General features: G+C 44.6%; 1 protein-coding gene across 3 annotated transcripts in view; it reads left to right on the top strand.

Annotated features, from left to right (window-relative positions):
* ARFGEF2 (ADP ribosylation factor guanine nucleotide exchange factor 2) overlaps positions 1–1,133 on the top strand; it is a 101,048-nt gene extending 99,915 nt beyond the window's left edge. For all 3 annotated transcript variants that reach the window (XM_047067914.1, XM_047067913.1, XM_047067915.1), the window contains one exon: positions 202–1,133. In XM_047067914.1, the coding sequence (XP_046923870.1) occupies positions 202–378 (177 nt within the window). In that variant the 3' untranslated portion in view covers positions 379–1,133. The remainder of the gene's footprint in view (positions 1–201) is intronic.
* Positions 1,134–15,106: the final 13,973 nt, after the last annotated feature.

Raw genomic sequence — 15,106 nt, 5'->3', positions numbered from 1 at the left:
CCCCAAAGAATTTGTGTTTGGAGTTAAACGTAATTAAGAGACATTCTAATTTGCAAATTTCTCACATCAACTTTTTAATAGCAAGAAAAACCACCAGAATCTTGCAAGAAGTTCCAGGGTGAGATGAATACTCTTGGCAAAGTAGTGCCAGAAAAAATAGCTCCCTGTCTAATTCTCTCTCTCCTTCTCTCCCACCTCAAGTTTAAAGCACACGCTTCTATGTACTACCCCTACTTGTGTGAAATTATGCAGTTTGACCTCATCCCTGAGCTCCGAGCAGTCCTGCGCAAGTTCTTCCTGCGGATAGGCGTTGTGTATAAGATCTGGATTCCAGAAGAGCCGTCACAGCTACCGGGGACACTGTCACCAGTGTGGTAGCCCCGGCCCCGGCGGGCCACTGCTGCAGCTCTGCAGAACGCTCACCATGCCACCTCTGCCTGGCACATCTCGTGAAGGGTCAGATCTTAGAAACGAGGAGTCGGCCTCTGGGAGCTCAGAATGGCCTAGAGGAAGCCGGCCACTGCGCTGGCCCCATCGGTCCCTGACTAAGACGTTGTGCCGTTTCATTAAAGTGTTGCATACCCAGTTAACACAGTAGGTGGGGAGTCTGTTTCCTCTCCGTCATTCCATTTTACTGATTAAACTGTCAAACCTGTCACTGCACATGTGGTCATTTCCTAGCAGAGTCCCACGATTGGCTGTCCGTGTTTTGTCCGAGGAAGTTGCTCTCCTTGAAAACACTGAACATAGCTGTATAGGTTTGTGATTATTAGAGAGTATGTTAATAAAATTTCTTGTTGTAACGGCTAAGTGCCACCTAAAATATGCTGGATTTTTTGTTGTTGTTTGAGCGTGTTGGAGAATTTTGAGTGTTTTTGTCAGTTGTGAGTCAGCTGTAGTTAAATTAGTTTGGAGAAAGTTAGTGGGGAAAAGGGTTGTTGCTTTTTTTTTTCTGTTTTGTTAACGTCTGAGTGATTTTTAAATTACTTTATGAAAAGATATTATTGAAAATTTCATTGACAGCAGAGTTTAGTAATTAAGTTAGAAGTAAGAGCTTGCAAGGTTAAAAAACAAAAACAGGTAGTGCCTCCTGGCTCTCCCTTTTTGAGTAACTTGGGGAGAAAACGTCTGTAGTAAAAAGTAAAAAATGTAATGAAGATGATTAGCCTTCCTTTGAAATAAGTATTTGTGGATGGGTATTAAAATTTCCAGAATGCATTGTCCATCTCACACATTGAAACCTAATCTATGAAGTAGTAACAAAAATGAAGTAGTAATTTAACAGAGTTAATTTATATTTGAGTAAACCTTTTATTTTTACCTCAGAACAGCGCGTGTACCAATTGTTAGCGTCCCTGCTGTGCACAGTCCCCGTTAAAGGGCCCTCGAGAGGGACGGTGGCTGTGCGTGACAGGGGTCGTCTGTGAACCTTGAGTCATTGACCCGGAGTAGGCCTGTGCTGTTGTGGGGCCAGCACAGCTGAACTGTGACCGCGGCAGGAGATGGCCCGTGCCCAAGTGCTTCCGTCAACTTGAGCTCAGGGGCTGCGTTCTTTGGGAAGGGTGGACTCTGGGGGTCCTCCCTGTGTTGGTGAAGTCGCAGTACCCCTCACCGCCCTTACAACGGAGTCCTGACGCGGCAGCTTCTGTAAAGGTTTGCAGTACACAGGCAGGGCCTGACGCCTGCAAGCAGTCTGTTTGGAAGCTGAATTTATTCTGAGTCAGCGAGAAAGAGGACACACGCTTCACTCTGCCCCCTCATCCAGTGCTCACCACAAGCCGCACTCAGCATTAGAAAAAGCGTTACACAGAGTCATTAAAACATTCAGACTTCTACCTATGCCCTCTCGTCCTGTAAATTGGGTTGTACTGATGTCAACTCTGGTGCCTTAGAAGTTAGCAAGTTGGGAAACTATCTAAAATCAGCTATGTTTTCTTTATAGAGAAGGATTTCTGGTGCTTTTGTTTACTAAGAGACCGGTTTCTTCAACGTTTTTTGTTTGTAACAGCCTTGAGAAATGTCTGGTTTGGGCCAGCAGTACTTTTTTTTTTCTTTGCCCCAAAGTATTTTAATTTCTCTACCAAAGAAAAAAAGAGCAGGTTTATGTTTTTATGTTATTCACATACATTAGAGAAGAGGAGCTGTATAATTTAGGAGGAAGGGACCATGGGAGAGTATCTTACTGTGAATGGAAAATATTAGCACCTTTGACTTACCTGTCCTGAAATCCATGACATCTTTACGCCGCAGCACGGAACCTGTGTTCTAGACCCATCCCTGGTACTGTAGCCCGTCACAGCCTCAACAAGTCCGTGCCATCATCCGCCTTTGTACTAAAAGTACACACAGGAACGCACGTGTCCCTTTGTACTTCTGTTTTCTGTACCATATCGCCGCGTTCCCGACTGGAGACTTTTCCTTTCCTTCTGGGGTTCCCGTGTGACATTTTCTTCTTCATCTCTGACTGCATCACCAGTCATTTTTGCCTCCTTTTGCAGAGCAGGAAATGTTTGAGCACATTTTGTTACATGCTGAAACACTCAGCCTTGGAGTTCTTTTAAACTTTGTCTTTTAAAAGATTGGATTCTCTGAATGAGGCATTTGAATTTGTACCAGCACGGACCTTTTGAAAACAGGGATGTAAAACCATTTGGGGTAGCTTTTCTCGTAGGGGGCCCATGACATACAGAGGAATTCCTTACCTCTACTAATAAGCCATTCAGCCTAAATTCTATTTTGTGAATCAGTCTGTTCTATCTCATGGTAAACGTGGCTTGTGCCACTCAAACACTAGTGAAAAGAGCGCGTATAACTCTGCAGCACTGGGCCAGGACACCGTTCACAAAGTTAGAGAAGATGGAGCATTTCCAAGGCCTTATTTCTTTCTCAGAATGCTTTAAGTATTGATTATATGTGCTGGGTCTCTAGAGAAGTTTTGTTTGTTATAATACTGCTACTTTGAGCAATTTTGTTTTCTCTTCATTGTCCTTTAGGGCAATCACCAGCTCTGGCATCGTAACAACAAACGGTGGATGGGAAATTTGATTCCTAATCTGCATCTTGAGAGTCAAATACACCTTTTCCCTGTTACTCGTCACGTACAACCAAAGAACTACATTATGGAAATTGTATGATAATATCTGGAAATACAACCTTTTCCTCTGACAGATGACTTTTGTACAACATGCAAAAAAAAAAAAAAAAACAAACCTAAACCTTTTTGTTGTTCTTTTGTCATTATGGCTATACATTTTGTAGCCGTCACAGTTCTTGAAGGAACCTGCTGACAGATCCAAGTATGAGCACCCCATTCAGATGTCTGCTGTTACGATGCAAACGGATATTGGCTGAGACAGAAGCTAGATCCTTAGTACCACGTTTTCTGAGTTCTGTTTTACCATTTCTGTTAAAGTAGAAATAGCTTGAACTCCTGTGAAATCCTGGAGTTTTGCTATCAGCAGCTTTGTAGTTTGAGAAACAAAGAAACCAAAGCTGAATATTTAAAAGAATGATTATATCTGGAAATCCTTGCTCTCAAAGACACTCATCAAAGGTGTAGTTTTTCTCAGTGTTCTAATTTTTAAAAAATTTTATCTTCATATTTGCATCAAATGTTTCTTTATGTGCAAAAATGTGTTTTACCTCCTTAAAATGCCTAAAAAGTTAGTTAATAGCTACTTTTGTTTAATCTATACATGATGATTAAGTGCATTTAATATTGGTAATTTAATGAAAAGCATTCCTTGCCCAATGGATGTATACATTTTTGAAAGAATAAGCCGAATTATATAATATGAAATGCTATGTAAAGTTTTCTATGTAAAAATATTATGTATAATACTGTTAAAATCCCATGCTTTAATCAGGTGATAAATCAATAAAGTTTTAAAAAATAGAGCTGTTTTTAATATAGTAATTTATATAAATATATCAATTTATATAAATATATATATTTATATATAGCTATAGTTTTGGGTTCATTTGTAATTATGGCAGCTGTAAGCATGTAGTTCTCAATTGGTGGTAAAATTTGGCCTCAGTAATTAACAAAAATAATTTTTAATGGAGAATATTAACAGTGCGTTTTAATTATTTTAAGTAAGGTTCTCTTCTTACTCCTTCCCTCCCCATGAAAGAGGGGAAAATCCAGTCATGAGAAGATTCTTATTTATCTCTTGAATTCGCTTTAACTCATTAGTTTGAACAGTGGGTTCCCAAGAGAAGACAGAAGTCTCCTCTTGCTGCCGTTGAGGGGCAAGATTACAAAGGAAGACTCACAGGGTAGCCAACTTGGGCACTGAGTGGGATACAATTCTAAGGTTCACAGAGGTTGCCAACATAGGAGGACATGGCTTGGCTTTAGTGCTTCTGAATTCAGAATATTCTTTCTGAAATATTCTAAAATTGTAAATGACTATTGTACTTAAAATATTCCCCTGAAATCGACTAATACTTTTGCATCTTTATTAATTGATTGGAGTAAAACTGCAACTCTCTGTGGTCCTACATTTCAGGTGCTTCCAGTAAAGAACAAAAGGAAAAGTTTTCCAAAGCGTCATTATCTCTCCACAGCAGATGGTGCCTGGGTTTTATCTAGAGCAGTCGTTTTCAACCTGCTGCCAATCACTAGTTTTCAGTTCTGTCCCCAAGAGGCACTCGAGACACTTGGCAATGGCTGGAGACATTTTGGGTTGTCGCAGCAGGAGAGAGGTGGGTAGGATGCTGCTAACCAACCCCCACCGCAAGGAATTACCATCCCCAAGGGCTCTCTCTCTCTCTCAAATAAACTTTAAATAAATACCAGCCTCAAGGTCTAACTGGTGCTAAGGTTGAAAAACCCTGAACTAAATCGACTCAGTCTAACAGGGTTTCCTTGGCGTGGTGGTGTAAACCCAAAAGTCCATCTGTGGCAGACCCTTTCAGCTTTCTTTGGCCTTATTTTAAAAAGTCACTTCTGCTTACCCAGTTTAGAAAGGAGGGCGTGCTGAGGCACTGGTCGAGGAAGGGCCAACTCCACTTTATTTATTTAAAGTGCTACTTATTTAAGCATTTTGAAAGGTAATTTCAGCATTATGTTGCATTTGTAACCGTGCCAACAGACTGGAACATGTTTGAGGCAAAAGTACGTTTTCTTTTTCAAAGGACCAGAGTGGTTCCCTAGAGGTTTTGTTTTTGTTTTTGTTTTCATGTTTACTTATTTAGAGAGAGAGAGGGAATCCCAATGCGGGGCTCGGTCTAATGAACCGTGAGATCATGACCCGAGTCAAAATCAAGAGCTGGATGCTCAGGGGCGCCTGGGTGGCGCAGTCGGTTAAGCATCCGACTTCAGCTCAGGTCACGATCTCGCGGTCCGTGAGTTCGAGCCCCGCGTCAGGCTCTGGGCTGATGGCTCAGAGCCTGGAGACTGCTTCCGATTCTGTGTCTCCCTCTCTCTCTGCCCCTCCCCCATTCATGCTCTGTCTCTCTCTGTCCCAAAAATAAATAAACGTTAAAAAAAAAAAATTTAAAAAAAAATTAAAAAAAAAAAAAAAGAGCCGGATGCTCGGGGCACCTGGGTGGCTCAGTCAGTTAAGTGTCCGACTGCAGCTCAGGTCATGATCTCACAGTTCGTGAGTTCGAACTCCCCACATAGTCGGGCTCTGTGCTGACAGCTCAGAGCCTGGAGCCTGCTTCAGATTCTGTGTCTTTCTCTCTCTCTCTCTCTCTCTCTCTCTCTCTGCCCCTCCCCTGCTCACGCTCTGTCTCTCTCTCTCTCTCAAAAAATAAACATTAAAAAAAAAAAAAAGACGCTGACTTGACGGAGCCACCCAGGCACCCCAGTTCCCTGGAATTTTTGCAAAGCTGTGTAACATGCCTGTTGTCCAGTTAAAGAAATCTGCGAAATCGTCCTTGAGTTAGTTATTTGTGTCACATCTTAGGAGTATCCAGCTTAGTAAAGGCAACTACATGCTCACAGCAAAAGAAGGGGTGGGGATTCCCCAAGGATTCTGGCAAAAATGATTTTAGTATTTTTTTGAAATGTCCGTTTCTAAATGCAAGCCAACCGTCTCTGGTAATCAACTAAAGATTGAGCCTCTGCAGATAATTTTATATGTCAATTTTCATCTTTTCCAGAGATTCCCAATCCCTGCGTAAAGCTTCTGTAGCTGCTTCTTCGTTGACCTAAAATTCATCTTGATTTATGTTCAAGAAATACCATGCATTCTGGTAAACTTCTTGAGTGAATTTGAGCTTAAATAATGGCATATTGATTCTCTTGTCCAGGGTGCTATGGTTTTCTGAGAAGCAGGCAAAAACCAAGCACCATTCTATGGGAGAGGCCAGTGGACAGATCATGGAAGCTGGAATGAAGAACTCTTTGTACGGTAGGATTTGTGCTAACTTTATGCCCCTTTTAGGGCATCAGCAATAAGCAGACTATCAATGTCACTTCTTAACATTTACTCATGGGGCGCCTGGGTGGCTCAGTCGGTTAAGCGGCCGACTTTGGCTCAGGTCATGATCTCGCGGTCCGTGAGTTCGAGCCCCGCGTCGGGCTCTGTGCTGACAGCTCGGAGCCTGGAGCCTGTTTCAGATTCTGTGTCTCCCTCTCTGACCCTCCCCCGTTCATGCTCTGTCTCTCTCTGTCTCAAAAATAAATAAACGTTAAAAAAATTTTTTTAAAACATTTACTCATGGTTTCCTGCACTCCAGATACAAGTGCTTTGCATACAAGAAGTCCTTTTAATACTGCAACAACTGTAGGACATAGCAGTATTAGACCTCCCTTTTGTTTTTTTAAATTTCTTTATTTACATATTTATTTTCAGTCATCTCTACACCCAACACAGGGCTTGAACCTACAACCCCGGGATCTAGCCACATGCTCCACCAGCTGAGCCAGACAGGCACCCCTCACCCATTTTTTAGATGTGGATACTAAGGCCCGGAGAGGCCCGCTGAGGCTGTGTACCTGGATCACACGGTTGGGAAGCAGCCCAACTGGGACAGAGCACACACTTATCATATGCCAACCACACTGCCTCTTGCTGTCACTGGTTAATCTGAGGGAAGGGGCGGGGCAACCCAGCAGGGTATCCAGCAGAACACAGTCCTGGTCTCTGAAGAGCTTATGTTCCAAAGCCCCTGTTTGTAAATTCATCTGCTTGGATATTGCAAACACCTGAGTTAGAAACAATCTTTACCGGGGGCACCTGGGTGGCCCAGTGGGTTGAGCCTCCGACTGGTGATTTCGGCTCAGGTCATGATCTTGCGGTTTGTGAGTTCAGTCCCTGAGTTAGGCTCTGCGCTGACAGCACAGAACCTGCTTGAAATTCTCTCTCTCCATCCCGCCCTGCCCACTCACTCACTCTCTCTCAAAAACAAATAAATAAAACTTAAAAAAAAAAAAAAACAACAATCTTTACCAGATCTCTTAGACTAGCCTTCGTAATCAATGTCTGAAAGCGCAGTACAAGTTTTGTACCTGAACTGCCGTTACGTGCACTCTGCCACTACAATCCGAGTATCTTGTCTTTCGCAAAGGGTTTGGGGAATGATACGTTCTGCCCACAGGGCCTATGCCAAGGCAAGCAGATCTTTCTGAAAGTAGTATGTTCTGTGTTTTCCTTTTAATTTACAGCTTTTCTTGACATTTTTGTAATGTTGTGGATGAACGCCAACTTTCAGACAGCCCACTTAGCCTGTCCACACGTATCTTGATGCCAAGACTCCATTCTTCGTCCCCAGGTATTTTGGGGGAGTAACATTCTCTCATCCTACTTAGCCTCCCTAGATTTCTCATGACCTGTTAATGCGTGTCCGTGGCTGGGTGCACCTGTAGTTCTGTTTAATGGTCAGTGGAAATGAAAAAAAAAAAGTCTGCATTATTGCAATTCTGGTTTCTCTTCCATTCTGGGTCACAGACACCAACCCACCACTCATTGGAAAATGGTAAAAAAAAAAAAAAGGAAAAAAAAGTACAATGGATGCATTGAAGTTATATGTAATTGTATAAATGGTGCAACAGTAATAAAGTTAAACAATTAAAGAAAAGACTAGCCTTTTGGGGGCTGTACCTTGGACTCTTTCATGCCCACCATGGATATTGTCTCAGAAGCTGCCTTCATTTCTCCATTTAATATTACACACCTCAAAGTCTGTGACACCAATTAGTGACTTCTTTAGATTTTCACAACTTGCTCTTTCCTCAGTGCCTTTGCCCTTGCTATCACCTCTGCCTAGAAGGCTTTTTCTCTAGATTGCTCCATGGCTGGTTCCTCCTCCTCCCGGGGTTCACCCCAGTTGCTAACTCCTCGGTTACCTCCACCGTGTCTTCAGAACCCACTGCCATCTGCAATGATGTGTTTGAAATCTGTCTCCTCCACTGGAATGTAAGTGTGTGAGGACAGGAACCCTGGCTGTTTTATGACAATCTCACTTGCTAGAACACAGTAACAGATGCAAAGCAGGCACTCGCTAAAGTGTTGATGAAAGTGCAGGATTTTTTTGAAGTTAATTTATTTTGAGAGAGACAGAGAGAGAAAGAGCGCGCGCACAAGCAGGGAGGGGTAGTGAGAAGGAGAGACAATCCCAAGCAGAGCTGGATGCGGGGGCTCAAACTGATGAACCAAGAAGATCATGACCTGAGCCAGATGCTCAACTGACTGAGCCGTCCAGGCACCCCAAGGAATTTTTTTCATGGAAATTCTAGAATTCTCACAGGACACTCACAAACTCAAGAGAATTGGGTCATTTCCTTGGCTTTCCTGGGTTGCTGGCATTCCACTCTCCATTTTCCTTCCTCGGCTTGAAGAGGAAGCTGGCCCACCCAAAGGCCCATTTCCTCTCCATACCTGCTATGATGGAAATCAGCTCTAGGCACTGCTTCCCTCTGAGAGAGTTCTGGAAGGTGCTCAGTCCTCAACTCCAAAGGCCACAGGTACCCAAAGGGCTCTGGTTTGAAGCTCCGTATTCCCTGGACTCTTCCCCCTCCACCAAAGGATAAGAGAAAGAGAACTTCACTCCTCCTGTCAGGCTTCCCCACTGATCATTTTATATGCTCTTTCCATGTCAGCTATTGTTGTTTTCATTATTGAGATAGCACCTAGCAGCAGATTAATAACAGTAATAATGATCATTTATTGGATTCTGAGCGTGCCAGGCATTTGCCCTGCACACGTCATCTCCTTAGACTGTCACAACCACTGCCTAAGGTAGGTGTTGTTACCATCATCACACTCTGCTTTTTATAGAAGGGTACCTGGGGCTCAGAGAGGTCAAAGAACTCATCTAAGGCAACACAGCTAGATTCAAAGCCCTGCAGTCTGGCTCTAGAGCCTGCCTCTTAAACGCTGTCCCACACCACCTCTTGGTGCTGGAGAGCCATGAGCTTCTGGCCCCATCCCTCCAGGCACTGCATCCTTGATGCTGTCTTCGGTCTGTCTCCAAGGACGGATCTCACACAGGGAGGGCTGTGTTGATGTACAGGGTATAGCAGACATTCAGAAGTAGGTGATGTAGGGCACTGGCCCCCTTCGGCAGAAAGCACAGCACACTGCTGACGTCTGTGGCTCTGGGGCAGACATACAGATGTGGCCTTGCATCCAGTAAGTGTAAATATTTAAAAGTTGGGGTGCCTGGGTGGCTCAGTGGGTTAAGCTTCCAGCTTCGGCTTGATCATGAGGTCACGATCTCATGGCTTGTGAGTTCAAGCCCCACGTCCGGCTTTCTGCTGTCAGCACAGAGCCCACTTCACATCCTCTGTCCATCACCCCCCTCAAAAGTAAATAAACATTAAAACTAAACTAAACTAATAAATATTTAAAAGTTATATGTCAAGATAGTAAGTGTTCAAAAACACACATTCCATCTTCCTTCCTTGACAAGCAACACCTTTGCAGAACCTGGAAGCCCAGGTTCAAAGATGGAATTCTACAAAAAAAAAAAAAAAAAAAAAAAAAGATGGAATTCTCAGGCTCAGACTTCCATGTCAGAACACAGCAACACGGGGAGAATCAGCCCTCGTCCTGCACCCTTTCTCTTCCCACCCCAGGCCTCAACCTGTACCACGAGGCTTTGAATGTGTGTGCGAGGATACACAGCTCTGTCCAAACCCCCTGCAAACACATCTGTCCACAAGTCCCACTGCCAGTTTAGGGATGCTCACAGCTGCTGTGTCTCAGCTCCCAGGAGCGACCCAGGCAAGAGGTTTCCACAAACCCTGGAAGAGGGCTTGGGGCCTGTCGGTGGAGAATTCCAGGGTCCTGTGTCACCGGAACGAGGTCTGAAAGGAGGTGGTACGGGTTCCAGGTGAGCACACCCACTTGGAGCAGGGCCCCCTCCTCACCTGTGGGAGCTGGGGCAGGACCAGAATGGCACCTTTTAAAGCACAGGGGCCTGGGAAAGGCAGGACTGGGGACAACAGGAGGACATCAAAAATACACTGCCGCCCCGTCACAGGATGGGCATAAGACCTAACACTGTTTGGACGGTTACTGTTTTTCAGGCGCTTCTCCACGGGCCTCATCTATCCTGTCTCTTTCATCCTCCTGCCTACCCTGTGAGGCCAATTCCTATTACTATCACTACTGTAGAGACTAGACAGCTCAATTACAAGTAACGTGCCCACTGTCATGCAGATGGCATTAAGTCAAGTCCATGGGTAGTCAAGTCCATGCTCTTAACTAGTGTGACACAAGATCAAAGAGTGACAGTAAAGGGCTGGTAAAAGATGTGTCAAGACATGTTAATTCTATCTCAATGAAGCCGGGGGGATGAAAAGATACGCCAGGAAACTGTTAACCAAAAGAAAGCAAGTCTAGTAATATTGATGTCAGACAAGATAGAATTGGAAGAGGAAAGGTCTGAACAGGCCAAAGAGGAATATTGCGCATTGTGAGATGGTCGATAGACTTCAACATCTGGAAGAAATGGCAGGAACCTTATCTGCCTAATAGCTTTACAACATACAACAAAACACCAGTGAATACACTTTAACAATGACGATGCCAGAATCACGGTGAGAGACCAATAAATGAGCCTCTCAGAGAACATCTGATAAAGCAAAATTAAAAGTAAGGACATAGAGGGGCGCCTGGGTGGCTCAGTCGGTTAAGCGTCCGACTTCAGCTCAGGTCACGATCTCGCCGTCCATGAGTTCGAGCCCCACGTTGGGCTCTGGGCTGATGGCTCAGAGCCTGGAGCCTGCTTCCGTTTCTGTGTCTCCCTCTCTCTCTGCCCCTCCCCCGTTCATGCTCTGTCTCTCTCTGTCTCAAAAATAAATAAATGTTAAAAAAAATTAAAAAAAAAAAAGTAAGGACATAGAGAACACAATACAGATTCCCAGGGGAGTCTTCAGGTATCACCCACGGAGGCTGGAGGACACACCAACCTTTTTCTGTGCCCCTCACCTGCACGGTTCTTCTCGCGGCTGCAGGGAGCAAAGGGAGTGGGCACCACTAGAGTTGTACCCACAGACACGGGAACCTTGGCACACTTCAGGGCTTTCTGCAGAAACTGGCAGAGATGCTGGACGACACAGGACTCCAGCCAGCCTCCCTCGTGATTAGCTCTCAGAGATGGAAAATTGTTAAATCATCAGGATTGTTCTCACCAGGACTGGAAGACAACATTTGTCCAGGAAAGCAGATACGTATGATTGATTGCTTGTCCTGTTGCTGTAATGGTAAAAATACATCTTTTCCACCAATGTCCCAGTAACTTACATCTTTCTCAGTGAACTTTATTTATATAGGGTATTTCATTCAGCATTCAACAAATGCTTATTGAGCAGGTGTTGTGTGCTAGGTGCTGGGGGGTACAGCTGTAAATAAGATAAATGACGTCCTTTGTTTTAAAGCTTATTTCTTTATTTTAGAGACAGGGAGAGAGAGAGCCCCAAGTGGGCTCCAAGCTGTCAGCACAAAGCCCGATCCAGGGCTTGATCTCACAAACTGTGAGATCATGATCTGAACCAAGATCAAAAATCAGACACTTGGGTGGCTCAGTCAGTTAAGCATCCAACTTGGGTTCAGGTCATGATCTCATGGTTTGTGGGTTCAAGCCCTGTGTCAGGATCTGCACTGACAGTGCAGAGCCTGCTTGCAATTCACTCTCTCTCCCTCTCTGTCTCTGCCCCTCCCTGACTTGCACTTTCTCTCTCAAAATAAAATAAATAACCTTAAAAAAAAAAAAAAAAGAGTCTGACACCTAACTGACTGAGCCATCCAGGTGCCCCAAGGTACTTTTTCTAATAAAGTCCTTAAGCTAATGATGAGGGGAACAATTAACAAAGAGACAATCACAAAGAGTGATAAATGCTATGAAGAAAACAGAAAGATATGAGGCTAGGGTTGCCAGATAAAATTCAGGGCACCTGAGTCAATGTGAATTTCAGATAAACAATGTATAATCTCTTAGTATAAGTATGTCCCATGCAATATTTACACTAAAAAAATCATGCACTGCTTTTCTGAGATTCACATTGAACTGGGTGTCCTGTATTTTGCTTGCTAAATCTGGCAAACCTAAATGTCGAGTTACTGGGTGTGGACAGTGGGCAATTTCAGACAGGATGGTGACATTTGAGTTGGAATCTGAATGTACAGAGATGGAGTCAGTTATTCAGGGGTCTAGAAGAGCATTCCAGGCAGAGGGAAGAGCAGCTACAAACACTCTGAGGTGGGAGAAAGCTTGGATCTTGGAAGAACAAAAAGGAAGGTGAGGTGGCTATACTGAGTGAGGGTGGAGAGGAGGAGGAAGGAAGGTGATGAGATCAGGCAGGTTGGCAGGGGCCAGATCTTGCAGCGTTTGTGGGCTGTGATAAGAGATGTTGAGCAATTTTACAAAAACTTACATCATTCACTCAAACAGCATTTTTTTTTTTTTTTTTTACATTTTATCTCAGGAATTGCTTTTACATGTTCATAGGCAGGGTGCTATCAAAGATAAACAAAGCTGGAGATTGTTAAAACAGTAAAAACAGATTTTATTCAGTAACTACTGACAGTAGGGGAAAGAGTGGATTCCGACTTTGCAGAGGTGATTGGGCATTTTAAAGGAGAATGAGGGAGTGCGGGAGAGAGTGAGGGCACAGGTAAAAACTTACAAAGGGTTGGTCGATGTAAATGTGATCAGGTTAGCTATGTCTGCTAGCTGGCAATTATCAAGATTGCAGCCTCCCACAGAGACCAAGAGACGAGAGACAATCACCTTCCTGATGATTATATTTCAAAGGAACGGCTTTCAGGTCATTGAGAAAGACACTCCTAATTGCAACAGATACATATATATCTCAAAGAGACTGAAGAAGAATTCACAATTGTAAGCCCTTCTTAGTAAATGCTCTAAGATGGGGAGCCTGGGTGATTCAGTCGTTTAAGCGACCAACTCTGGATTTCTGCTCTGGTCATGGTCTCATGGTTCATGAGACTGAGCCCCGTGTTGGGCTCTGCACTGACAGCCGAAAGCCTGCTTGGGATTCTGTCTCCCTCTTTCTCTGCCCCTCCACTGCTCACGCTTTCTCTCTCTCAAAATTAATAAACTTAAAAAAAAAAAAAAGTAAATGTTCTAAGAAAGTGAGGGCCTATCCTTAGGTGTTGGGCTAGAACAAACACAAACAGTAAATTCTCCTGGCAGCATTGAGTTTTCTCAAGCAGTTATGGGGAGGGGGGGAGGGGGAGACACTGGGGTCATACTAAGGTCATGGCTTTATGCTGCTAGAAGCCAAGTTCAAGTTCGGTCATTTCTTGCTGCAGAGGTTTGGACAGAGTCATTACGTGGTGAGAGTTCTGCAATTCTCAGTGTCTATGTAATTCTGTGTTCTTATATTTGTTTCCTTGAATGATAACCAAATATGTGCCTTTCAGTCCCTGGAGGAGCAAACTAGCAATTGCAAGGGATGGGCTCTGAAAGAGCTGGGCCTGCTGGCGGCCAAAACTGAGGGATGGGATTTCCATAAGTCCTCATTGCTTCCTGTCATTGTCACACTCAATGGATCATAAGATCCTGCAGGCCCTACCTCTACAGTATCTCCTGAAGCTGTCCACTTGTTTCCATATGCACCGTTACTCACCTGAGTCCGAGCATCTCATCTCTCTCCTGGAGGCCTCTAGTCTCCTCTGCTTCAAGCTCTTCCCCCCATACAGTCCATTTCCACACAGCAACTGGTGGGCCTTTTAAAATATAGATTTGGGGGGCGCCTGGGTGGCTCAGTCGGTTAAGCGTCCGACTTCAGCTCAGGTCATGATCTCGCGGTCCGTGAGTTTGAGCCCCGCGTCGGGCTCTGTGCTGACAGCTGAGAGCCTGGAGCCTGCTTCCGATTCTTTGTCTCCTTCTCTCTCTGCCCCTCCCCCGTTCATGCTCTGTCTGTCTCAAAAATAAATAAACTTAATAAAATAAATAAATAAAATAAGATAAAATAAAATGTAGATTTGGTGGCCATCCTGTAGTGGATGCACATAAGGCACAGTCTAACAAGGCTTATGAGCCCTACATCATCTGGCCCCTGCTGGCTTCTCTACCTTCCGCCTCCTGTTCCTCCGCACTTCATTAAGCCCCAGACTAGTTCACGCCTGATCTTCACACAGCTGTCTCCTTGTTGAAACTCAGGCCAAATGTCACTTGTTCAGAGGCCTTCTCTGACCATCCAATGACCTTCCGAGTCACTGCCTGTCATATCACCCTGTTTTAAATTTTCTTCTCATAGCGCTTATCAAGATCTGAAATTATTTTGTTTATTCCTTCTCTCGCTGTAAAACATGCGCTCTGCGAGGGGGCAGAAAGTTCTCCGTCTAAGGCTATGGACAGGACTTTGAGCAGTTCGTTCAACAGTTATATAAGACCTACTACGTGCCTCACTGAAGCCCTACGTCAGACGAAGTCGCACTCCAGCGGCCCCTGGGGGAACCAGCGTCCATGGGTGGGGGGGGGGGAAGGATGAGGATTGCGATGCCCGCTGCCGTGATCTAAGCCAAAGGGCATTGTCGCTTGTGACGTCAGCGCAAACACGGAGCGCGTTTCCATTGGTCTTTCGAGTTTGGGTGGGGCCCGAGCGCTCCTGGCCCCGCCCCCCCGCCTCTGCCCCTCTCACGCATGCGCCCGGGCCGCAGCCTCGCCGCCGCGCCAT

This window comes from Lynx rufus, unplaced genomic scaffold (genome assembly GCF_022079265.1).
Source record: "Lynx rufus isolate CCGP_SWC_20201006 ecotype Redwood Valley unplaced genomic scaffold, mLynRuf1.p SCAF_8, whole genome shotgun sequence".
NCBI classification, from domain to species: Eukaryota; Metazoa; Chordata; class Mammalia; order Carnivora; family Felidae; genus Lynx; species Lynx rufus.
This window is presented reverse-complemented; position numbering and strand designations above follow the sequence as displayed.